Here is a 25,887-nt window from a genome sequence, read left to right on the forward strand (position 1 = left end):
GTTTACCTAAATACTCGAGAATTGTATTTCATTAATTTTTTTTTTACGTGGTAAAATTGCGAGCAGTTTTTGTCCTGACCGGATCTTTTTTAATCACATTTTGAGTGACCACTTATTAATAGTTATGAATGACAGTGCGTAAAGCCGTTGACACCTCTGTAATTCCAAATGCAACCCTTTTATATTCACTTTGATTGAAATACGATGGTAGATTAAGCCTTTTGGGAGACGTGCCCTGAACCCAAACACACTAGTGAAAACTTTCTTGACAGATCGCAAAACAACAAACGCATGAGATTTTTGACCGCCAACTTCACGAATACCAACATGAAGAATTTCATTTTAGTGATTTTAACGATTTGTGCAAGCATGGAGATTCCAGTACGAGCTGTTTGGTGGTAAGTAGGAAGAAGACTTGATGTTACCTTATTAGTGCCTTAGTCGCTCGCTACCTTGACCCTTCATCGAGAGATAGATTCCGTGTTATAAATCGTTTAGCACTCAACTAAATACTTTCCAATCCACTTTACAGGACTTTAGGAACTCAAATAGCATCTTCAGATCCATCTAAAAAGGCAATGTTGTGTTTTGTCACACCGGAGCTAAACGTTAAACAACGCGAAGCCTGTCGCAAGCATCCTTCTCTAATGCCACATGTTGCTTCGGGTGCTAAGTATGCGGTTGAAGAGTGCCAGTATCAGTTTCGTAACCGGCGATGGAACTGTTCTACAATCAAAGAATCGGGATCATTGTTTGGATCAGCCCTTCAAAAAGGTAAATGAGCTTACTTGAGCCTAATATCAACGATGATCTTGACTCTTGAGAGCTTTAAGGTGACAATTCTGAAGGGTTATTTACATTTGGGGAAATATTCGTTTTGCTAGCACGATGTTTATTTGTCAGGGAAGAAACAGTCAAACATTCTAACTAAAAGCCACTCAAGTTCAACAACTCTGTAAAAACCTTTTAAAAACACACAAAAATGGCTTACATAGGTAGTTGCCTAGTTGTTTATAAGGGCTTGTTAAAAGTTAGAAAATTTACGGAGTTTGTATGGTGAATATGGTCTAGGATAAATAGATTTGGCGATGAATCGCGCGAAATTCAGAACACTATATATCTAGTAAACTACAATGAATTTTTTCTCACAAATCGATTATGCCTGCTTAAAGGGAAACCCTCGATGGGAGTGGTAACACAATGCTCCAGAATATGTTTCAGAATAGATCGTTCATAAAAACGTTAGTGGATATGATAAGCAAAACACTAATCAGACGAGAAATTTTTCTTCTTCAGAATTTTTGAACTATGAACTTCTTATTACTGACGTTCACTTTCTCATGTCAAGGCAACTTTGAATTTCTATAGAAATATTACTTGGAAGTGACCTTACATGGTTGCAAGATGTTTGACAATCCACGGATATCAATCATTGTTTTTGGCGTTTTACAATCACTTTACTTCTGTGTATACGACTCTTTGGTCGAATTTGATCCGGATTGTTTCACCTTGTCCTGTCCCTTGCTGATTTTTTGATCTTATTTCACTCTTCGAGCGATTTAAAAATGATTTATGCCTTTTGTTTTGCAAGCGTTTCGTAAATCTCAAACTGATTCCCACCGACAGAGAAGCATAGACAGTTTTTTTGAGGTTTATTGAGGAGGTTTCAATCAGGAAACGCCATGCAGAGAGTGCTTGGAAGAGGTTCTATTATTTGATTGTTTAGGGAAATAAATGGTTATAAAGTCTGTACTGTTGACAAGGCATAATACGTCTCTTGGGTGGGAGTCCTGTGACGAAAACAGCCCATCCACACTTCAGGGATATTACAGAACCTGATTTGCTTGATGACAAAATAAGTCGGGAAGGTTCGCCAAAAAATACAAACGCGACTGAAATCATCGTCAACGAGCTTCATCGCGATGTGAAAATAAATTTATCCGGATCTAATAGTACGCATCTGCCATTAAAACTTTCGGGGAATTTTAATGGAAGATGCTTTCATTTTGATAGATGTCGGCTTTACACTTCCAGAATATAATTCAAGGAATCGAATTAAACCTTCTTTTCTTTCACAAAATAGATGGAAATTTAAACTATAGTTTCCTTATCCTATATAAAGTTTTTTTCTTTTGCATGGTTCGTTGAATTATTTTCGTGGTCTTGCTACATCACAGTATTTTAAGTTTCCCACAGACTCTTGTATCAACACATTTCAATAGATAATTTGAAAATTCATGTATTATATTCTTTAAAGAACTAAGCTGTATTGCCAATGCCTAACTATGCGATGATTTATCGCGAAGTCAAGTTTAACTCATTTTCACATTCATTCATTATCACATTCATTCTCAAAGACGTTTTTCTTCTCAATAGATAGATAGTTGATGGTGCAGTGCAAATCAGTTAGTTACCGACGCCCAGACTAAGATACCAAAGTTTTATCAATAGCTTTAGACCGCCCAAGCTTCAGACTTAGTAGCATCGTTAGCTTTAATCGGATTGCTCTCAGTTGATTGTAATAACATCATTAATATCCTTCCCAAACGCATTAGAAAGTCATTTTTGGTTTTCAAATCTCTAGGTCCTGGATAATCGATCATTTATTCATAGGTTTTCTCAAGTGTGTACGAAATACTTAGACTTATAAGTATGGAAAACTTTTCTACATTTTTGAACCATTATATTTTGTTCAACGGTGAGCGTGTTTCGTATGCAAAACTGATCAACAGTGTTTGTGAAAACGCGCAGTGTTCTTCTAGTTATCGTCAGGATTTCAAATAAGGAATTTAAAAACGTGCCAACCAAAACACCCTTTGTTTTTCTAACAAATTCCTCAAGTGTTCTTATCAATTGATGGCCTTCTAATATGTTGAACATTGCATTTGAGTAAATCATTCGTTTACTTATCTCTATGCATCATTCACGTCCGAAGATGGACTAACGAACGAAGCTCACAGGCAAAATACAAATAGAAGGGAATACATGTTGACGATCAGAAAATCTGCACAAATGTATACTTATGACCTTATCGAAGAAAATGAATTAGTATAATCAATTCATGAAATTCTTCCTTAGGACTTTATTGATAAAATTAAAATTTATATAATAATTGTTGGGAAAAAAGACTTCAATATTGTTAAAATTTGTAAGTTTGTTTTTACGTAAAAAATAAATTTATTTTACCAGAAGTTCATAACTTCTGATTTTACTTACTTCGAGCCAGACGTGATTAACAAGATTTCGATGCATGCCAGGACTAGAATGGAATTTAAAGTTGATTTTTGCGGGTAAAGGAAAGGGGTAAAGATCTAGAATAATGTGTTTCACTACCTAAATAAGTTTCCCGCACTTTCTTATTTTAACCCGTGCTATTTTGTCTCTTGCTGTTAGCTTGCAGAGAGGGCGCATTCGTGCACGCCATCACAGCAGCAGGCGTGGCGCATTCAGTAACTGCAGCCTGTTCTTCGGGGAATATCGAGAGCTGTGATTGTGATCGCTCAAAAAGCGGTTCTTCAGGAAAACAGTGGACTTGGTCAGGATGCAATAGTAATGTGAAATTTGGGACGTCCTTCAGTAAACAGTTTACCGAAGCTCAAGAACGTGGGAATGGGCTGAGATCGATTATGGATCGACATAACAGCAGAGCAGGAAGAAAGGTAAGATATCTCTTTTTTCGTATGCTAACAAGTCTTTCTGTTATCACTTGACTTCCATCAGGATCTGATAGTCAAAAAATAGCTATCTTTGACTCATAAGTGTTTTTTTTTTTCAGCAGTTAGTTTTGCCTCTACTTTGATAGCTTTTGCACTGAATGCACGAGTTTTCTTTCATGCTTTTTTATTGCAAGATATTCTGATATCTAATCGATGGCATTCGCTCCGTCAAACCTTATACCTATATATAGAAACATTTATCGCTCAAATTCCATTAACAAGAAAATCGTAAGCTTCTCGCTGGTTAAAGAGAAAACATTTGAGTGCTTTTTTATATGGTCAAATTAACGACATGGAAAAACCAAGTTGAGTAAAATGAGTTGTCGACAGGAAATTAAAAGGCAACTGATGCTAACAATTTTAACTCTCATTCCATAGTGTCTTATTTTAAGCTAATAAATGATTTTACTTGTCGCTATAAAAATCGTAGCAATCTTGATTCTCGGGTAACGGTACTGATTGCAAAGGCAATGTATATTTGAAACTGTTCGATCTTTTATTTTCAAGCTAATGTTAATTTTCGCCTTTGCAGGCGATATCTCATCTAATGTGGCGCAAATGCAAATGTCACGGCTTATCAGGGTCCTGCTCAATGCGAACGTGCTGGCTTCAGCAGCCAAATTTTCGTCAGGTTGGCGAGTACATAAAGGAAAAGTATAACAGCGCCGTCGAGATGACGATCAAACTCAATCGAAAGGGAAAACAGCGACTCAAACCTTTGTACAAGCAATTCAAGAGACCCTCGGATAACGACTTGATCTACTACGAACCTTCGCCGAACTTCTGCGATCCAGACCCGAAGTCTGGTTTTCTGGGTACATCGGGTCGGGAATGCAATATTTCGTCTTCGGGAATTGATGGATGTGAGCTGCTGTGCTGTGGAAGAGGACACAATGTGCAGCAAACCAAGGTGACGAGGAATTGCGACTGCTTTTTTTTGTGGTGCTGTGAGGTGAAGTGCAAGAAGTGTAAGCAGCTAGTAAATGTCTACACCTGTAAATAGTTCTAAGAAAAGAAATTTGGATATTTGCAATCCGGGGAACTCAACAAAGACAAACTGTAATATGTTGAGATGGTATCCTTTGGTTGCTGCCTTAGTGACCAACGTGCCATGCATTCCTTTGCTTATTTGAGAGGATTTAGATCCGTGGATAGCATGCAAGCGTTAATTGAAAATAATTTCGATACTTGAAAACATTCTATGGCTGGAGCGAGTTGACTGACGAAGAAACGAGCATTTTGTACCATAACATTCGATGCTTGGATCGATTGAAATGACTCATGGACAGTGACAACAACACTCCACCTTAGACCGAGTATTCAATTCAATTGTAAATTAATTTAGCTAGCCTGATTCTTCTGTATCTAGGCTGTAATTCGCTGTAGCTAGATCTAACACATGTAGATAGTAATAGTAAACACCAATGACCAATAGCATTCGTGTCTTCAAAGTTATTGTAAGGAAGATTGGTTAATGGACATGTGGTTCTTAGAATACCGTATGTGGATCTCGAATTCTCTTATTCAATCCCACAATCCTTTGCCCACGAACCTCGTCACTAGTATTCATTTGAACTGTGCAATAACGAATAGAAACTATCAAGTCCTATAGTTTTTTAAAATATGGCTATTGGTAACTACCCTTTAGAAATAAAAATAAAAAAGAATTGCCCTATTTCACTGTGACGTCACTGCTTGTTTATGTGGGGGATAGAATCTCCAAATTCAATAGAAAATTCAACAAAAGTTGCTACTAGTGAAACAGTTTAATCTAAATTGGCCTGGTTTTCAGATATAATATGTGTTAATATGTACTAAAAAATATTCTGAGCTATTCTACTTCTCTTCGTGGATTGATACGGGTTTTAGAACAATTTTCGGTGAATTTAGCGTTGATTTGACCCCCTCCGACGACCATGATCCTTTGCGTTTAAACAATAGATTGTTTTGATGTGACGTCATAGTGAAATAGGGAAAAACTAAAATAATGAGAATGGAAATGTGAGTACATTTCGTAACGTGATCATCGGCGACTGAAGACGATCAGGATCGACAAATGGTCATGTGATTATTTCCCGGCATGCAACGCTGAAAGCAAGAGACTTGTCTCTTGTCAGGGTCACCTTAACTTCTTGTAAGGAGGATAAACAAAAATCGCCAAATGAATTTATCAAAGCAAGTTGGAGGGGTTTAATTGATGGTTTTCAGCCATTCCCAAGAGAATTAAATAACAAAAGACACGGCGGCCATGTTGGAGGATATAAAAAAATTCATTGACTATTCTTTTGTTCCTCCAACATGGCCGCCGTGAAAACCATCAATAATAGGTAGTTATTGATATAAAGAGCGGCTGCTTTAATGAAACTACTGTATTATACATTATTAAAAAAAATTGTTGGAACAATGTAGTAATGTCAGGTTAAGATGGACTATAACAACGGAATTAAATAACGGGGGAAAAAACTCGAGTTTTATATCGCCCATACTGACCTTCCAGCCTCGCCTTATAATAAACGACACCAGATCGAACGAGCTTTGTATAAAGGCAAAAACAAAGTTTCTTTTACTTTAATTGACTAGCTATATAATAACCTAAGATTTATAGAGACTATCAATAATACTTTCGTAGATAGTCCTCCTTAGAAAACTGACAATAAACGTATCTTATGCATATAGTTTGAAACTTTGGTAAAGTGGCTCAACTTACCTGGAAAACCAGAATGTACCTACTGTAACGGTACTGGAGAGAGAAGAAAGGCTCTTCTCTCCATATATCTTTCGTTCCAAATGAGAACAAGCTGTTATCGGTAGCATGAAAGTTTTAACAACGGCTACGAGAGTCCAAAATGTTCGCGCCTCACATGGTGGTATATATTATGAATACATTACCATCGACTAATAAATATATAGCGTCAAGTTTGATCGGGTATGTAGTCGTGAATATTCGTGCAGTGCATGGCTCGTGGGAATTATCGAGCAAGCGTGTAAATTGTGAAAAGTTTTTAACACAATAGTGTCCAATCACAAGAGTAGGCACATGCGTAATAAGTAGGAACTGAAAATAAAAAAAAAAACCCAGGACTTTTAGTTTCCGTCAATCAATACTTCAACGGCCTGAAAATTAGTATTATAAACTAATTACGATTTTGAGACGACAATACCACGAAGTATTGACGGCTAGTTGTGAGAAAATATATTCGGTATTGGGCGGAGTCGCGAACCCAACTAGCCGTCAATATTTCGTGGTATTGTCGTCTCAAAATCGTAATTAGTTTATAACATTGACGGCTGTGTTGGTCGCGTGATTGCGGAAAAGGCGTAATATATAATGCGCATTTGATTTACTTTTTTTAAATTGACACTTGCGCACTATCAATAAATAAATAAATAAAATATAAACAGGGTTCGAATATATGTTCAGCGGCCTTTAAAAATGCAGTGTAGACCTAATATCCATTTTCCAGAAATAAATCCTTGACAAGTCAGTAAAAACCCTTTTTATTGTTTAGAAAACATTTTCATTACACAAAAATAAACAGAGAACTACTAAAAAAACTAGCTGCCTGACGTGTATATACAATCACTAAAAAGATTAGCTTTCTTTCCATTTTTGGAAAAAATATAATAAAATGAAGGTTCTGGATGATGTGAAAGGCTTATTACCCTATGTACAAGTGCAAGTTTGTCTAGAAATCTTAGGAAATTACGAATCTGGTCAGCGGTATTTTGCTTTCTCATTTGCTAGTGCCAGCTTTCTGATGTTGTTCAGACAGCCCGCGGACGCTTCTTGTAAGATATCATCTTCTGACCCAACCATGGATAACAAGGGCTGAAAGAGGAGATGTAGATCAGTGCTTCTGAATACTACAATTTCAGTCGATTCCCGGAAGAATCTAACAATAGGTGGTGGGTTTGATATATATTTTTAAATTTTTACCAACCAACACAGCTAGCCCAAGACGTCTGGGTGTCTGGGTTTTAAGCTTCCATCAAAATGCCAGATAATTGAAACCTTTGGAGTTTTTATTAAGGTGAGACTCTTGAATCTCACTTTTAAGGAAAGATGAACTATTATTTTTTTTAAAGTTTTAAATGGGAAAATTTTATGCCATTCAAAACCAAAAGCAGTTATATAAATATATTTTTAAATTCTTTCTCCAAGACAGGATTTTTTGCCCAAAATTCAAATTGTTTCAGGTGGACGTTAAATCATATAAGAACTATTTTTGCTTTCTTTCAGCGGTTTTTTGTGAGCAACTGGACCCAGAAATACCTCTATTCAGCGTTTATTAGTTACCTTAACAACACCACTGTTGTGCATGGAAATACAGTTGTCGGGATCACGTGACAGCTGGTATAGAGCACGCGCAGTAGCCCTGTGTACGTCTTGACTGGGTGACTTGAGATACCTGACCAGGGGGGGTACAGCACCTGCCTGTCCAAATAACACCCTGTTGCTACCCCACATGCAACACCTGGAAAAACAATTCAAATAAATATTCCTTAGCTGCAAGACACGTTATTTTCAGCCTCTTTCAGATTTCCCATATTAAGATAATCTATCCCTAGTCTGTTGTTGTTTGCTTACGGCTAAAATATGGTGCAACTGTTGTATCTTGGAAAGTCCAAGGACTAGTGTTTTGGCTTTTTTTAAGGGGGTAAAAAATTTGCACTAACAGGTCACGTGACCCTGTCCCCCTTAAAAATGAGCAGCTGTGTCAATGAACACTAGAAATGTTATCAGTAAGCGTTTGGTATCTCGGTATTGACGGTCTGACAATACTGTAATTACAGGCAATAATTACCTTGCGATGGATTCAGCTAGGTACTGCCGCAGGCGATCGTCGGCCTGGTAACAGAATAAAAGAAAAGTAAAACGTAGGAATACAGAGCAGACGATCTAACAACAACAACAACAACAACAACAACAACAACAACAACAACAACAGCAACAAAAAAACAAAGTCGAGCTGTTGGTAATATGTTACTATAAGGATTCGAATATTCAAGAGTTAAAGTTATCTTACTGTGGTGGCGAGTTTGGCTAACATTGGTACAACACCATGATCTGTGATGACAGCCAAGTTTTCTTCGTCTTTAGCGATGTTAGCAATGGCAGCACACACACTTGCAAGGACCTAAAATAAATAAACAATATCATACACCGAACGGTAACCCGCGAAGGCAGACATATTGGGAATATGCTACATGCTACAGGGAGCATTTACCTCTTTATTGTATTATTACTCTTCTTTATTCATTGACCTATGTACTCCATGTAATTCAGTTTCGTGTGCAAATACATACACCTAATTGCAAAAGGTTGTCGGGCTCAAAAACAGGTTATATCATCAAAGCTAAGACCGAAGGGGAGCATGGGAAGACAAACGATTATGATAATTTCATGCGTATTGCACGTTTTATGCATCATGGCTTTGGCATGTTGTTAATCTAGGTCAACCGACTTTGCTCAACTGTGCAAATATAATACTTATTTCGGAGTACCCAAAATCCTTTTCGGTTTTAGATTCGATGATATGACCTTCTCGAACCCTACTACGTTTTTTCAATTAGGTGTATATAGACCCCCTCGATGAGTTTTTGCTCTTGGGAATAATATGTAATTAAATATGTTTAAATAAAAAAATAATGATCAAAAAATTACCTCTTTATCATCGGATTTTAAAAGGCTGACAATTAACTCTAAACCACCAACAAATGAACGAACCATTTCACCGGCATCCTAGTGAACAAGAACATCATGTTAGTAAAGGGCCATGTGTATATTATTCCGCTTTTTTACTTTTCTAATCAACGGTATTTACCTTTGCATTTTCTATACATGGACAAATGGCCCAAGCAGCACTTGCCTGTACCTGGAAATGGAAAAATAGAGATGAACGGACTAGTGAGACAGTAAGTCAACAATAACAACAATAACAACAAAAACAACGAACAAAACAAAACAAAAACAAAAAAAAAACCAAAAAAAACACACACACACACGAAGAAAGAAAGAAAGAAAATAAGAAAGAAAGAATGAATGAAAGAAAGAAATGAATGAAAGAAAGAAAGAAAGAAAGAAAGAAAGAAAGAAAGAAAGAAAGAAAGAAAGAAAGAAAGAAAGGAAGGAAGGAAGAAAGAATGAAAGAAAAAGAAAGAATGAAAGAAAGAAATGAAGAATGAAAGAAAGAAAGAAAGAAAGAAAGACAAGAATAGAACTAAATGTGTAGGTATATCATACCCTGGGATTGCTAGACTTCAAGAGGGACCACAGCAGTCGTACACCATCAAGACGATCAATGATACTGCAACAAACAAGAACCACCGTCAGAAGTCAATAGCTTCTTGTTTAGTTTTTTTTTGTAGGCAAACAAATAATTACTATGAGAACGTGTTTCCTTGAGAGGATTATAGGGCAAAACCAAGTTCCCACTATTGCACATGCATATCACGAAGAAAGCGAGATCAATGAACAATTTTGATTGTTTTTCCGTCGCTTCCGCAAAATTACAGCTTAGAATTAAGTATTCGGTAATGTTTCTATACTTACGCCATGTTATCGGGTTCTGTTGCGCATGCACCAACAGCTTTGGTGACGTTTACAAGAAGAGCCTGATTTGTACTGGTCAGCAGATTCACCAGTGAGGGGATTCCTCCTGCTTTACGTATCGCGGTTCGGTTTGCTGGGATCCGAGCACATTCACCCAGTCCACCCACAACATTAATAAGAACCTAAGAAAACATAAACAAACTGTTTAGAAAGAAATGGAAAGCCGCTACACATTGGGCAATGAAGGGTGGAAAGGTGGGAGTAATGCACTCTCATGATTGGCTATCACATGTGGAAAGGTGGTTAGGAGTAATGCACTCTCATGATTGGCTATCACATGTGGAAAGGTGGTTAGGAGTAATGCACTCTCATGATTGGCTATCACATGGGGAGTGGTAGTTAGGAGAAATGCACTCTTATGATTAGCTATCACATGTGGAAAGGTAGTTAGGAGTAATGCACTCTCATGATTGGCTATCACATGTGGAAAGATGTGTAGGAGTAATGCACTCTTATGATTAGCTATCACATGTGGAAAGGTGGTTAGGAGTAATGCACTCTTATGATTAGCTATCACATGTGGAGTGGTAGTTAGGAGAAATGCACTCTTATGATTAGCTATCACATGTGGAGTGGTAGTTAGGAGAAATGCACTCTTATGATTGGCTATCACATGTGGAAAGATGTGTAAGAGTAATGCACTCTTATGATTAGCTATCACATGTGGAAAGGTGGTTAGGAGAAATGCACTCTTATGATTGGCTATCACATGTGGAAAGATGTGTAGGAGTAATGCACTCTTATGATTGGCTATCACATGTGGAATGGTGGGTAGGAGTAATGCACTCTCATGATTGGCTATCACATGTGGAAAGGTGGTTAGGAGAAATGCACTCTCATGATTGGCTATCACATGTGGAGTGGTAGTTAGGAGAAATGCACTCTTATGATTGGCTATCACATGTGGAAAGATGTGTAAGAGTAATGCACTCTTATGATTAGCTATCACATGTGGAAAGATGTGTAGGAGTAATGCACTCTTATGATTGGCTATCACATGTGGAAAGATGTGTAGGAGTAATGCACTCTTATGATTGGCTATCACATGTGGAATGGTGGGTAGGAGTAATGCACTCTCATGATTGGCTATCACATGTGGAAAGGTGGTTAGGAGAAATGCACTCTCATGATTGGCTATCACATGTGGAGTGGTAGTTAGGAGAAATGCACTCTTATGATTGGCTATCACATGTGGAAAGATGTGTAAGAGTAATGCACTCTTATGATTAGCTATCACATGTGGAAAGATGTGTAGGAGTAATGCACTCTTATGATTGGCTATCACATGTGGAAAGATGTGTAGGAGTAATGCACTCTCATGATTGGCTATCACATGTGGAAAGGTGGTTAGGAGAAATGCACTCTCATGATTGGCTATCACATGTGGAGTGGTAGTTAGGAGAAATGCACTCTTATGATTGGCTATCACATGTGGAAAGATGTGTAGGAGTAATGCACTCTTATGATTAGCTATCACATGTGGAAAGGTGGTTAGGAGAAATGCACTCTTATGATTGGCTATCACATGTGGAAAGATGTGTAGGAGTAATGCACTCTTATGATTGGCTATCACATGTGGAATGGTGGGTAGGAGTAATGCACTCTCATGATTGGCTATCACATGTGGAGTGGTAGTTAGGAGAAATGCACTCTTATGATTGGCTATCACATGTGGAAAGATGTGTAAGAGTAATGCACTCTTATGATTCGCTATCACATGTGGAAAGATGTGTAGGAGTAATGCACTCTTATGATTGGCTATCACATGTGGAAAGATGTGTAGGAGTAATGCACTCTTATGATTGGCTATCACATGTGGAAAGGTGGTTAGGAGAAATGCACTCTCATGATTGGCTATCACATGTGGAGTGGTAGTTAGGAGAAATGCACTCTTATGATTGGCTATCACATGTGGAAAGATGTGTAGGAGTAATGCACTCTTATGATTAGCTATCACATGTGGAAAGGTGGTTAGGAGAAATGCACTCTTATGATTGGCTATCACATGTGGAAAGGTGTGTAGGAGTAATGCACTCTTATGATTGGCTATCACATGTGGAATGGTGGGTAGGAGTAATGCACTCTTATGATTGGCTATCACATGTGGAAAGGTGGTTAGGAGAAATGCACTCTCATGATTGGCTATCACATGTGGAGTGATAGTTAGGAGAAATGCACTCTTATGATTGGCTATCACATGTGGAAAGATGTGTAGGAGTAATGCACTCTTATGATTGGCTATCACATGTGGAATGGTGGGTAGGAGTAATGCACTCTCATGATTGGCTATCACATGTGGAAAGGTGGTTAGGAGAAATGCACTCTCATGATTGGCTATCACATGTGGTGTGGTAGTTAGGAGAAATGCACTCTTATGATTGGCTATCACATGTGGAATGGTGGGTAGGAGTATTGCACTCTTATAATTGGCTATCACATGTGGAAAGGGGCAGAGAAAGGGGAAGATCTAACTTTTCAGGAACTTTTCAGCCATTGTTTTGCTGGGCGCACAAAGTACTGCATTTGATTCTTCAAGACTACCTCTTCTGGCTGATCTGTTAATAGTGCAACAAGCTGTTCGATGGCCTTCAGCTCTTGAAACCTGGAGTAAATAAATAAATAAATTAAATTAACGAACGGATACATAAACAAATAAAATTTTTAAATCAACGAATGAAAAATGAACGAATAAGAGTTAGTGAGTAAGTGGAAGAGTGATTGATTGTTTGTGTGACTAGAAGATTGATTAATTTAATGGATGGATGGATGGAAGGGTGTGTGACTTTATACTGATTAGGAAAGCAAAATATTATCAAGTTAGATTATAGATTTCACTAACCTGCTGACATTCTCAGGACTGATAGAACATTTCCATATAGCTCCAGTAGCAGCAGCGAGTAGTTCCTTGTTATCCACATTAGTCAGTAATGACACTAATGGATCCAGGCCACCATATTGACGTACTAGATTACGAGTCTCCTCGTCTTCAGCACACTGAATAGTTGTTACAAGATATAAGATTTGTTAGGAACAGGCAGATTAATGTGGCAAAAATGAATGGGAAATGGAATGGAAAACAGGATGGAAAATTTAATGGGAACCTGAATCGGAATTGTAGTGAGGAACTAAATAAAAATAAGATGGGAAATGGAATGGGAAATGGAGTTAGAAACAGGATAAAAAAATGGAATGGAAACTTACTGGGGAAATAGATTGGGGTACTGAATAATGAGAAACTAAATGAAAATAAAATTGCAAACTGAATAGAAAGTGAAGTGGGAAAATGAAAGAAATAAACATTTTGCTCAAAATAAGAATAAACAAGAGTACAGAAGATATTAGTATATTGTAGATAAGCTAATGGCACATTTCTTATGAAATACTGTCAGGGTAAGAAGTCATACAAGTCATACATTTCTGGCCCAACTGCAACGATACTGGCACGGCACGGTACATCCGTGGCACAGGTTTTCTTACAGTCGTAAGAAAACAGCTCTGAATATGACTGTCACGGTAAAAAGGAGTCAGATATGGAATCCATTCATCACAGTGCGTATAATCATTTCTGGCCTAACTGTAACGTTACTGGCACGGCACGGTACATCTGTGGCACACGTTCCCCACAGTCGTAAGAAAACAGAATAATGGCATGTAAGCGTACCTTGAATATAGCACTGGCACAATGCATCTGTAGTTCTTGGTTCTCGCTTTTTAAGTTGTGGACAAGATCTTCAATCATTCCTTCGGTACGTATGGCTAATCGATATGTAGGCTAAACAACAAAAACAAAAAGGATACATTTTAAAAATTAAACAACTATTTTACGGCTTCCTTAGTTGTTTTGTAAAAAAAAAAAAAAGATGTAAAAAAGATTTTTTGTTATAGATACTCTGATCTAAACACACGCGTGATGCTGAGAAAAAAACGAGAAGCGTATATGACTAAGACATATTCTAAAATAGCATTTCGACCAATGAGATCGCGCGTTAGGACTCATGCTTTCCGTCCACCTCAGAGTGGTAAAGTTGAATAAATCACAAAAGTATAGTATATTTATATTATGAATGCTTCGTAAAATATGTCAGTAATATTTACCTCCGAAGCGCACTCCTGTAAAGTACCCACGACAGGAATAAGCATCTCTTCATTCTTGGATTTCAATAGTGTAGCAAGAAGTGGTATTCCGCCAGCTTTTCGAGTAGCCTGCTTGTTTTTGGTGCTCTTACTACAACTCCACAAGGCCAGGGCTCCACAGCGGGCTACTTGGACATCGATATCTGAAGCATTGGTTAGAAGACCACAATCCAACAGTCTGACCTGGAAGAAATGGATTATAGAAATGTTGAATGGGAGAGAAGCTGTTGTACATCACGTGATCAATTCCCGCCGTGTTGAATCTCACCACAGGGCACCCAATCTTTGGTTTTGCTTCAATAGTCATTTCACAGTTCCCTGAGCCATCTTGAAAGGTGGCCGTGCCTTTGCATCGAAGCGAGACGAACGGTGAGCTTGCAATGATAGAAACATCTAAATGATTGTCCAAGGTGTTAAATAAAGGTCTCTATCATTGCAAGCTCACCGTTCGTCTCGCTTCGATGCAAAGGCACGGACCTTTCAAGATGGCGCAGAGAACTGTGAACGGGACATTCGTCACTTTTTTACTCCTTCCTCGCTATTTGTATTAAAAACATTATTATTGCGCTAAAACGTATTGCGATTTTAGCTAATTAAAGAATACACAAGAAAGGTAGACGAAGAAAAAAGAAAAACAAAGAAAACTATGTGTTATTGACCACAAACATTTACTTTTAATAAAAAAATAGTCCAAATTAAACCAGCTTCAAAGATGCACTTACCAGCTTTTTTATACCTCCATACTGTCTGACGGTCCTTCGAGCCCGTCTGAATTTAGCTACGTTAGCGATAGTCTCAGCAGCCAGGCATTTGAGTTCTTTGTTGGGAGACTGGATGATTTTAACCATAGTTTGTAGACCTAGGAGAAAAAAAGAAGATTAAACTGAGGTGATGGCATGTAGCAGAGTAGTCTCCCCTACAGCCTTTTTTAGTGTCGTCACGTTAAGCGACGCGTTGCGCGACCACATTAAAAACGGCTGCGAGAGAGACTAGTATAGCAGAAGGAAAGGCAAAAGATTGGGTGTTCAACTAGAGACGGTTAAACACAGTCTTCCTGCCTCCGACGCATGCCCTCCCTCATTTAACTGAAAATAATCTTATCACTTACCGCCAAGATCTGCAATGGCTTTTCGAATTAGGATATTCTTGGAAATCTCCTTCAAGATTTTCAACGAACCAATCTAGCAAAAGGAGAAAAACAGAAAGCATTGAGAGTCATTGAGCATTGAGGGTCCAATTGCAGATGGGAAAGGAAGGGAATATACCTTGCACTTGATTTCTTCAGTTTCCAGTAGGTTTATAAGGACTTCCAGTCCACCAACATCTCGTATAGCAAGCTGACATGTTTCTTGTCCTAGGTTAAAGTCTCTCATAGCACACAATGCAATAATAGTGGCTGTTTGGTTTCCTCCCTGGAAAATGATAGGTTGATTATTAGAAATTTAGGTAAACGATGAAATCTATAAAAAACAACAACATTATCAACAGCAAAGGCGAAATTCGTCAGCGAAATTAAAACTCTAGTTTTGAAAAAAACAAAAACAAAAAAAAACCGCCATTAGATTGATTGGGAAAATGCAAAAAAGAAAGATAGCAAGAAAATCAAAGGAAAGTTGTGTGGCATCGTGAGGCATAGTATTTTATTCTACATGATTGGAAATACCACTATGTCTGGTAAAAAGCAAAAGTGGAATACTGCCGAATATGCAACTGATTTCCTGCATTCTGATTGGCTGTATTTTCAACGGTATGGGGTAAAAATCATCATTTACTCGTGGATTCGGGATGAAGACACAATCCCGCCAAGGCATTACAAACGTTTCCCGCATACCTTTAAATATTTGACTAGTTTCTGTATCTGCCAGTACTCAGAGGGTAAGTCAGCATTGGATTCCTAAAACAAATATACATTTGATTTAGTAATGATTAAGCAAGATCTTTTTCCATGAAGAAGCTATTTACTTTTACATTACCCTAGAGATACCCAACAGGGTCCATTCTGGTCTAGCTTGGGTATATTCTCCTACAGATCTTCACACCTTGTGTGGTGATGTTAGTACCCAAGACAGACCACAATACACTTGGTTCGTAGAACTCAGAAATAGCTTATAGCAGCTATGTACGTTAAGGGTATGGACAGATTTTAATATATAAGAAGTGATCCGACCAAGGCCACATTTCATTAGTCTCGTATGTCACGCGCAACCGCTAGTACGGTCGTCACACAACTTTCCGTGACGAGGCTAATAGCGACTGCGTGGGAGACTAACAGTTCTTGTCTCTTCTATATTTTCTGATGTGTATGCCTACATACATGTATATACCACATAATGTGAACCAGAATAAAACACTTTCCATACCTGTCGTCGATCTTGATTCTCGTCTTCTTCTTCACTCTCTGATGAGCTCTCACTAAAGTCTTCATCGAAGTCACCTTTGAACTGAGATCGCATTGTTTGTCTTGTCTCTTTACCACCCTCCCTGAAAAAACACACAGAGGCTCTTTATTGCTTTTTTTTTATAGAGAGATTTTATTTCTAACGTGAAAACAAGCAGTTTCTATGTATCGATTGCGCAACTTTTTTATTTTCTTGCACAGGGAAAAACAGAGACGCACGACGCATTTTTAGACTGGTAGCCCAGTAATTATATAGTAGGACTTTCGTAATGTTTTCCCATTTTAGACCATGTGTCCTTCCCCAGAAAATAATGTCTTTGTTTAATGGTTGATCAAGTAAAAACACATGATGGATACATCTCAAACAAAGGTTCGAATTCGCGAGAGAATGACACGTGATCTGAAATGGGAAAACATCACACCCAAGTCGAAAAGGTCTATCACGGTAATATCGAAGGTAGTGTAACACATGAAAATCCCAAACGCACGGCGTAACTGTCGTACGCACCATTGCCGGTATATTAAAGAGAAGAAAAAATGGGAAAATAAGAGAAGTCTTTCCGACCAGGTCACTGATACACACTCGTACCTGCTTTTGCTGAATCTGGAAGATGGCTTCTTCTCTTCGTTGCTTTTGTTCTTATCTTTCTCGCTGTAAATAGACAATCATCAAGAATATTATTTTAAACAATTTGTGATTAGGACTTACTATTGATGGTATCGTTTGTTTAAATAAAATCACTTACTCTGCCTCCAGTAAATCTTCTCCAAAACCAATATTTTTCCACTTCTGTGATGGCTCTAAAACGCGTCCTTTCCCTCCTTTCTTCTTTTGTGGCGTTGTTTTCGATGTTTTGGACTTTTTAGGCTTGCTGAAAAAATCATTGACGATAGTTATTTAACATGATTATCTACTGACTATGGCTTAAAAAAACAATTTCTACTCATTGAACTCTATTTTTTATCAAGTTACAAAGTCAGTTGTTGTTGTAGTTTCAAAATTGCTTCGTTACGAAACTAAACCTAAACAAATCAACGGTAGATGCTAATTTCATTATTTCATTTGCTTGTTTGTTTGTTTTGTTTACTGTTTGCTTGCTTGCTTGTTCCTTGTTCCATTTTTATTTTTCAGTCATTTCCTTCTTTTTTGTCGATCGTTTGGTTTCTGGTTTGCTCATTTTCTAGTTATTTCTATACTTGTTAGTTTATCTGGCTGATCTTTCATAATACTGCAAGTCCAGTTATCTGAACAACCCTCTCACTCAACTAGTCAAGTCATCTACTAAAACATTACTTCTTTTTGTTCATAGCGTCAACTTGGTTGTCTTCATTTATTTGTTCTGGTTTCTCTTCATCGTTGTAGTTTTCGTAAACTTTATCTGCTGCCTCGTTTTTCTGTTCAAGAGAGCCGTAGTATGCAAACTCCTTTAGAAAAGATATAAAAACAAAACCTTTAGTCTTCAAATATGTAGTCAATCATCTTCAGTCATACAATTCTGTACCTTGTGCAACGAAAACGCTGGTATGATTTATAGGCGTTGCAGGTTGTAAACTACTTTTTTTTTGCGATTGCTTCACAAAACGGCTCAAAGAGTTGTCGCGATCTTTACATCAGTTTAAATCCAAGCGCGCGCGATCAACGTAACAATTGTTTTTACGCGTCATTTTGTTTTATGACCTAAGAGCGCGCGTCATTTCATTTTGCTTACGTCATCAATTTTGACTGTGAGCGCTTGTGCTTCTCTTGTGTTCTGCAGACAACGCGATTTTGTAAACTCGCCTTTTTATCAATAGTCGAAGCAAAATGTGGGCTTTTAGTTTTGAGTAAAGCTGCTAGAGTAGGGAAAATATCGCCTTGTCTTTCATATGTGAGTTCTCCCTGGGCGTCCTTGGTCGTGAGGAAGTATCCTGATGTACTAGCAAGAACTAACAGTGAATCACCATCGACTGGTTTCACCGCGATATAGCTGATATCACCATGGACTTGGCGCCATGGAGGAGCGTGGCATCCGTTAGAGAACTGATAATCTGAAGGGAAGAAGAAACGTAAGTCAGCATGGTTAGTTTTTGTCCTGTGGTACAAGACTCGCTGGCTTGATCGATGTCAATAAATGCCAGGAAAGAGACATCGTATGACGTGAAAAACTCACGTTACGACAGCCAATTGTATCTTATACTTGATTCATTTAATAATCATATTCCAATCAATCGGATTATGAGGTATTTCTCTCTTATGAAAGACACGATGAAGCAATGGGTGTGGTATTATTTTTATTTTTGATTGGATGGTACTACCCTCACATTGATTTGCAAGAACAATGAATGATTCTTACCAAGAACCCAGTTGATAGACTCCAGACAGCTTTTCTCCTCTTCGCCGGAAAACGATTTCAGCAATTCATATTCATCCTTTGAATTAAAGATTCACAAGAAAATCAGAGAGAAATCAAAAATTTGTTTTCTAGAAATGTAAGAATCTGAGCTGAATATCAAAATCAAGATCCTAAAAGTAATACCCCATTCACACCTAAACGTGTTTAGTTAAACTATGTTTTCATTAGGAAAAAAATTGAGAAACTAGAAACCTACAATGTAATGAAACTTTGTAAAATATTGTCAGAGCAAGACAAAGGATAGTTTACATGCATTATTTTACCAAATATTGTGCAGTGTTCGTAGATAGTTTTCCAAACCTGTTTAGTTAAACCACTTTAAAACATGTTTAAGCCTTGGCGTGAATGGAGTATAAGATTCCAAACTTATTTGTGGGAATATTTATCACTCGCAATCAGAATGACTAAGAATGCACTTGGACTGTTGTAATTTGATTGACTGTGGTTAAAACGACAGATGTTTGGAGTTGATTAGGTTGTAGAAACATGAAATAAGCTGTAATATTGTAGGAAAAAAGAATCTATGTATTCACCTGCACAGCTTCTGGGTTCAATCTGACTTCCCTGAAAAATATATATAAATAAAATAAAATAATCAGATAAGAATTATTGATAAAGAAAGTGCACAAGAAACGACAACTTACTTTGCAATCTTTTGCACTGAAGAGTGCATTAGCTGCATGTCTATCTGGTTTAGTAGCAACATTAATCTAAACTTGCTATCCAGTTCATCGACATTCTCAGCTGAGTCTGAACGAGCCTTGTTAAGGTCCTCATGAGCCTTCAATAGGGCATTGTCACTGGTGCTTATTGACGCATATGCAGGACCCATGATAATGGCAATAGGATCTCTATTCTCTGTTGATATAAACGAAAAAGGTAAGTTAGTCTTATTATTTTTCCACTCCAAAGGGGGTAGCTAGCCAGCACAATTGCACCTTGATATATCAGTAAGGGGCCATTCATTTTTAATGGGAAGGTGAGGGGGGGGAGGGGGCAGTGAAATGTAAAAAAAATCAGGTTCAAAATGGGGGGGGGGGGGGGACAAAACAAACTTGATTTGCAAAGGATTTGTACGGGAAAATGTGTGGGATGACAGTGAAGCTCTTGTCATCCATTTCATTTTTTCATACAAATCCCATATTTCTATTTTTATTATTTTGTGTCACATATTATAATATAAATAAATATTATAATATCAATAAGTATTATAATATCAATAAATATTTTAATATCAATAAATATTAATATAAATAAATGTTATGATATAAATAGATATTATAAATAAAAAACCAGAATTTTGAATCTGTGCTCTTTCCATTTCTGAGGCTCATTTTGACACAAACCCTTGGTTTACAAAGACTGGGAGCTGTCCCACTTTTCTCCAGACTCAGTAGAGAGGAGTGTTTTAGGATTCCTGTGGATGCCTGTGGAGATTGAAGTCGAGTAAGAGAGAAACTACTTTTCATCTCCCTACTCGGCTTACTTGGCTCCAATTTCTGTGCACGTCCACAGCAATCCTGAAACACTCGTCTTTACTGAGTCTGGAGGGAATAGTGAGACTGCTTGCAGTCTATGGTCTACATAACCTCTTAGTTCCAGTCATAGTGTAACTGTCACACAGGACTGCTGATTATTCATTATAATATAGTACCTTCAAGACAAGCTTGAACCTCCTGACATTTTCTTTCTCCAGCTACTTTAAGAATATTATTGATTTGTTCAAAGCTCATTACTTTGACAATACTGTTGTGACCATCCTAGAAAGGAACAAGGATGTTAAAGTTGAGCAGTGAGTTTCATAAGGATATGAGAGAAATGTTTTTGTAATTAAAGGTCTCAATGGCTTATACTTTTGGAGTTCCTGTGGATTTGGTGTAAACTATTGTGCTTTAGAAGAAAAGTCTAGCACTCTATATGCATTTCTGGGACCCTTTTTATGACACTGCATGACATACCATTATACAGATGTTATTATAATATGATGCATTAATATAATGTGTAGTTCCAGACATTATCCATACCCCATCCCCCCCATCCCCATTTGGGGATTGGGGGAGGGGGGGGGGGGGCTAAAAAAGTGAAAACCGCCAGGGGGGGGGGGGGGGGGGTATTGAATAGTTTCTGGAACTACACAATACTCATATCTTGCATCCTTGAAGTGATTCTTATCATATGTTGGTTATTTTGATATCTTCTTTATGCACTTGTATAAAAATGGATGACCCCAATAATATTATTTCCAAAACTTCATACCTTATCCAGGGTTAACAAAGGATCTCCTGCAGAGTTTTTGGCCTCTGACTTCACTTCTCTGTCACTAAAGGAACAAGAAATTATAGCATTATTACATTGTATATTAAAGACACTAAAAGATACCTAGTACTCAATTGATGAATCCTGGAACAATTTCTGGGTTGGTTGATTATTGCTAACTTACAGATTAAATTAGGTTTTGCAGAGAGATACACAGATAGCCCAAGCTGGCTATTAGTGTTTATGTATTGTCAAAATACAGTAAAAAATAAACTTGTGAGCAAAACACTGAAAACTGGCAAACTCAAAGAAAGTGGTGAGATTACCACAGTATATGCCATCCATACTAGAAACTAGATTTTTTTACAATACCATCTATAACTATTATCAAAGATGCATTTGTTTATACTATTATAATTTAGTAAACTACAGGGAAACCTTGCATTCTGTAGACCTACCTGACTTGATATCCCAAGGAACCAAAGTTCAAAGAAGAAAATGCATCAGGATTCAGATCTGTATGCCATTTAAATGGTTCCTTGAACACCACCTCAGCTTCATGAGGGTTTTTGTTCACAAGTTGTTCAATATTCTGTACAATATTATTGAGTAGGGTCTCGTTGTGAGTTGTAAATGCAAGCTTCCCTCTACTGTGATCACTTGCCGAGGTCCACTGAGCATGGCTGGACAGTGTTGCACCCATTGGGCCTGATTAGATTGCCAGTTCTTCTGATATAATAATAAATAATAATAATGATAAATAAAAAACAACTTATGTTCAATCTTTTATCACTAATAAGTCATAAATAAAATTATTTGCATCGTTTTTTTAATTCTTTGCATTTCCCCCACATTACCATGTCATTGTTGTTTATAACTAAACATTAGACCCTTTTTATGATTGGTGAAAGTGCCTATCACCCTTCTGACAATATTTGCAGTATTGATTCTATGTGGGGTAAGATGCTGAATAGCCGGGGAAAAAATAGTTTGAGTGCAGCTTTTTGAAGTTATAAAGGTTTTTCCATGCCATATGCCTCCTCATGCATCACAGCATTATCATATGGTATGGAAAAACCTTTATAACTTCAAACTATGAAATTTTTTCGGGTTATTCAACATCTAACCTCATTTTGAATCAATACTGAGAATATTGTCAGAAGGCTGATAAGCGAATTTAACTACTGGGTTCAATTTTAAGATGAAAAATGTTTAAATAAAAATGATATAAAAAATTGATAAATATAATATCTACATGTATAAAAACCACAAATATGAATTCAAAAACATTATTTCTTCATGAAAAAGGTTTCAGACTGATTTTTTTTTTGGTATAGCTATACCATGCAGTGAAAGCTAAGGTTTATATAAAGTCTAGTGAAATATGAATTATTTCTATTTCAAGAAGAAAAAAAGAAAAGATTTAGACTGAATTTATGATAAAATATGTTCTAAAAGAATACAGGATATGAGGTAACAAACGGAATATCTAGTCTAGTGAAATAGGACTTATCTCTGTTTCAAAAAAAAAAAAAGGATTTACACTGAATTTATGATGAAACTGTTCACGAAAAAAATTCTGAATATGTGATAACACAAACGGAATATCCAAATTATTGGCGTCTAAGAATACAATGTAACGTTGAAGTACAAATCAATATGAGTAGTCAAGCTTGAGATTTTGACCTGCAAAAACTTCACTTCGAAACTAAATTACACTTTTTCTAAGAAATTTAAAACCTCCGTATTGTAGTATTAAAACCTAGAATGAAAGGAACTTAAAATAAAAGGCACTTTGATATCATAGTTAGCTTTTTACAGCTACAAATCCCAACAAGAAGTTAATGATTGTTGTATGATAGTGATCGTCTGACCTCCATATTGATTTGATGAGCCGTTTTAATTTTAGTTCTTTTAGCTCCCCGTGCAATAAAAATAGTTTAAAAACGTCTGGAATGTAAGCAATATCACGTAGAAAACATCAAGGAACTAAAGGAAACCTCGTTTATACCTACCTTATGGTAATAATTGGCTGTTTACGAGCTGAGCTGGTTTGTGTTCTTTTGACTTTAGTTCCTTGGATTCGAGCTACAATCGTTACCATGGAGACTTTGTAAACTTTCCAAGAATACCGCTGACCTAAAACTTTTGAGCTTCTCTCAACACAGGAAACCCACGCTAAGAACTTTAATTATATTCCCACATAGTTCCTGTGTATGGTTTATAAGGGAATGTATGGGAGTTATGATAATGGTATTTAGGCAGAGAAGAACGAATTTTGAAAAAACCCACTAAACTGCCTCAAATAATGGTATTTAGGTAGAGAAGAGCAAATTTTGAAAAAACCCACTAAACGGCCTCAAATCGCGCTGAAACGTCGCCAGAAGACTGAACAAAGTAAAAGTAACAACTGCAGCAAGTTTTGAGGCAAATTGTTGAGTGAAACATTTTATTTTCATACTTTATCATAACTCCCATACATTCCCTTATAAACCATACACAGGAACCTTGTTTGGGCTGCCTGTGAGTACACATAGTTCTGTAAGTTTGCTTTCGTGTTAGCAGAGTTCTTCACATTACATTAATATTCATTTTACAATACTACTGGGTGCAAAAGTAACTAATTAAACCCTTTGGGTTGTCTCTCTTACCGACCCTCAACCTATCTGGCTAAACATCTCATGTTTAATAACGGGTGTAAAATTTTGTCTTTTTTATGTGTGAAAAATGAAAACCTTTGAACCTTCTATTTCCCTTGCTTCGCGGATGCAGCTACCATGTATTAAACCCACGAACACAGCTGTGAGGGTCGTGTATTATTAGAGAACACCACACGTGTTTAACTACTTAACCGATTTGTCTGGTCCGGCTTGCGACGACTGAACTAATGTCCAACTGTCCAATGTAGGCACACGGCCCACTAGCTACTGCCTGGAAAATCAGCCGATTAGGGTCATAAATAATATAATAAACTTCTATTTATATCCATCCTTGTCATCACCAACCTTTTTTTTTTTTGCCCGCGAAATTCCCAGGATCAAACGCAAGATTTTAGTCCGAACCAGACGCAGATACAACTGTTATAATCAAAAGACTTGTCAAGAAAAACTTTTAATCTGTTTTGAAGAGGCAGAATTTACTGATCGGGAATTAACAAACTCCTTCAAAGAAACTGAGGCACAATTGCAAGAAAGACTACTACTTTACCGGCAGATCTGGGAAATGTTATAAAAAACGTTAAATGAACTGACTTTACACATAATGGGTTTCTCATTGTTGCGATGATAAGAAAACATGGGTAAAACCATTAAAAACGAAAGAAAGATGTTAAGTTCCGGATTATCAGCAGTATAGCTTTTACGGAGCATCCATGATTATCTTAAAACTAATTAAATAGTACAACTCCAAAAATATGCCAAACGCGTTGAAATTCTATTTCGCTTGGAGTTCTGTTTTCAGAACTCATAGAAACAACGTATAGCGTTTCTAACCGGTCTGTTTTTGGAATTCTAGCCATAGGAACATTGGAATCTTTTTGAACCGGTTTAGGAAACGACCAACTCAGTGAAAAATAGCTCAGTGGGACACACAAAGAAAACATTAAAAATATTTTTTAACTCGAATACAATTGTTCATTTTAAATATGTTTTCCCGGAGATAAAGAACAATGGTGCTGAATTAAACGAAATTGCAATTTTTTGTTTTGCACGAGTCGTTCATTATTCTCGTTACTCAAAAAACTAGAATAGCAACTCTGCTGGATTCAAACTCTTAATTCAAAGTTCATAGATTTTAGATTAATAAAAATAATCTCCAGGGAAGAGCTCTAGATTTTTAGGCTATTTTTAGGAACACAGCTAGATCTGCTTTTTGAGTGTTTTTTTTTTTCAGTTTTCGCATATGAACAAAATCTGAGCAAAATCGTTTTTTAAAACCTATACAAATGTAATTAAAATAAATTTAGAATGAACGTTTTGAAAAATGCAGTTTAATGTATACGTATATCGATAAAATAAGTATGGCCCTAGCTATATTAGAACAAGTCAATTGAGTTTTAAAAAACCCATCGCAGAAATACCACTCTTTTGTAGCCTGCCTGACGCAAAAAATACGCGCAACTGCAACGAAGGAAGCTATTTTACTTTTTCACGAGGTCGAAAACGTTCACTCGAAATTATAAAGTAAATCAATAAGATAATGACATTCCCTTCACGTTCAGTTCTAGTTTTTTTTGTGTTTATAATTTAATATTTCCTAAAAATGAAGTTCTTGTTGTTCAGTCAGCGAATTCGTATAAAAGGGGCTTGTTCATCTATGCAAGCACTGCAGTTTGTATTGATATTAGTCAAAGCCACACTCTCTAAGATCCTAAATATT

The 25,887-nt window shown here is 37.0% G+C and overlaps 2 protein-coding genes across 3 annotated transcripts; one reads left to right on the forward strand and one right to left on the reverse strand.

Moving 5' to 3' along the window:
* The first annotated feature begins 157 nt into the window (after positions 1-157).
* On the forward strand, positions 158-5,391 carry LOC116295598 (protein Wnt-3a). Its single transcript, XM_031703469.2, has 4 exons — positions 158-398; positions 533-774; positions 3,394-3,659; positions 4,249-5,391. The coding sequence occupies exons 1-4, from the start codon at positions 292-294 to the stop codon at positions 4,717-4,719; spliced, it is 1,086 nt and encodes a 361-aa protein (XP_031559329.2). The 5' UTR covers positions 158-291; the 3' UTR covers positions 4,720-5,391.
* Positions 5,392-7,244: 1,853 nt separating this feature from the next.
* On the reverse strand, positions 7,245-24,470 carry LOC116295602 (outer dynein arm-docking complex subunit 2). Of its 2 annotated transcripts, none has more exons than XM_031703474.2 (28): positions 23,526-24,470; positions 21,969-22,236; positions 21,511-21,574; positions 20,909-21,014; positions 19,899-20,112; positions 19,788-19,818; positions 19,195-19,270; positions 18,642-18,889; positions 18,156-18,286; positions 17,608-17,733; positions 17,451-17,513; positions 16,824-16,944; positions 16,295-16,357; positions 15,729-15,875; positions 15,572-15,644; positions 15,186-15,322; positions 14,425-14,646; positions 13,991-14,101; positions 13,169-13,323; positions 12,871-12,931; positions 10,270-10,451; positions 9,961-10,024; positions 9,542-9,592; positions 9,382-9,459; positions 8,744-8,854; positions 8,522-8,565; positions 8,014-8,191; positions 7,245-7,545 (listed from the first exon to the last, which is right to left on the reverse strand). In XM_031703474.2, the coding sequence occupies exons 2-28, from the start codon at positions 22,211-22,213 to the stop codon at positions 7,432-7,434; spliced, it is 3,216 nt and encodes a 1,071-aa protein (XP_031559334.2). In that variant the 5' UTR covers positions 22,214-22,236; positions 23,526-24,470; the 3' UTR covers positions 7,245-7,431. The 2 variants fall into 2 exon arrangements, with proteins under 2 accessions (XP_031559334.2, XP_031559333.2); XM_031703473.2 differs by having other exon boundaries at positions 7,246-7,545; positions 21,969-22,239; positions 23,526-24,469.
* Positions 24,471-25,887: the final 1,417 nt, after the last annotated feature.

This window comes from Actinia tenebrosa, unplaced genomic scaffold (genome assembly GCF_029948245.1).
Source record: "Actinia tenebrosa isolate PJP-AT-01 unplaced genomic scaffold, QUT_ActTen_1.0 PGA_scaffold4__44_contigs__length_22323623, whole genome shotgun sequence".
NCBI lineage: Eukaryota > Metazoa > Cnidaria > Anthozoa > Actiniaria > Actiniidae > Actinia > Actinia tenebrosa.

What these genes read in the sequence shown, in the direction of transcription:
- LOC116295598 (XM_031703469.2), top strand. Translation starts at nt 292, where the DNA reads ATGAGATTTTTGACCGCCAACTTCACGAATACCAACATGAAGAATTTC. An exon ending in CCAGTACGAGCTGTTTGGTG is followed by an intron (nt 399 to 532) that starts GTAAGTAGGAAG and finishes TCCACTTTACAG; the next exon opens with GACTTTAGGAACTCAAATAG. An exon ending in TGGATCAGCCCTTCAAAAAG is followed by an intron (nt 775 to 3,393) that starts GTAAATGAGCTT and finishes TCTTGCTGTTAG; the next exon opens with CTTGCAGAGAGGGCGCATTC.
- LOC116295602 (XM_031703474.2), bottom strand. Translation starts at nt 22,213, where the DNA reads ATGGGTGCAACACTGTCCAGCCATGCTCAGTGGACCTCGGCAAGTGAT. An exon ending in GTGCCAGTGCTATATTCAAG is followed by an intron (nt 13,324 to 13,990) that starts GTACGCTTACAT and finishes ACAACTATTCAG; the next exon opens with TGTGCTGAAGACGAGGAGAC. An exon ending in CTAGCTGAATCCATCGCAAG is followed by an intron (nt 8,192 to 8,521) that starts GTAATTATTGCC and finishes TTGTTTTTCCAG; the next exon opens with GTGTTGCATGTGGGGTAGCA.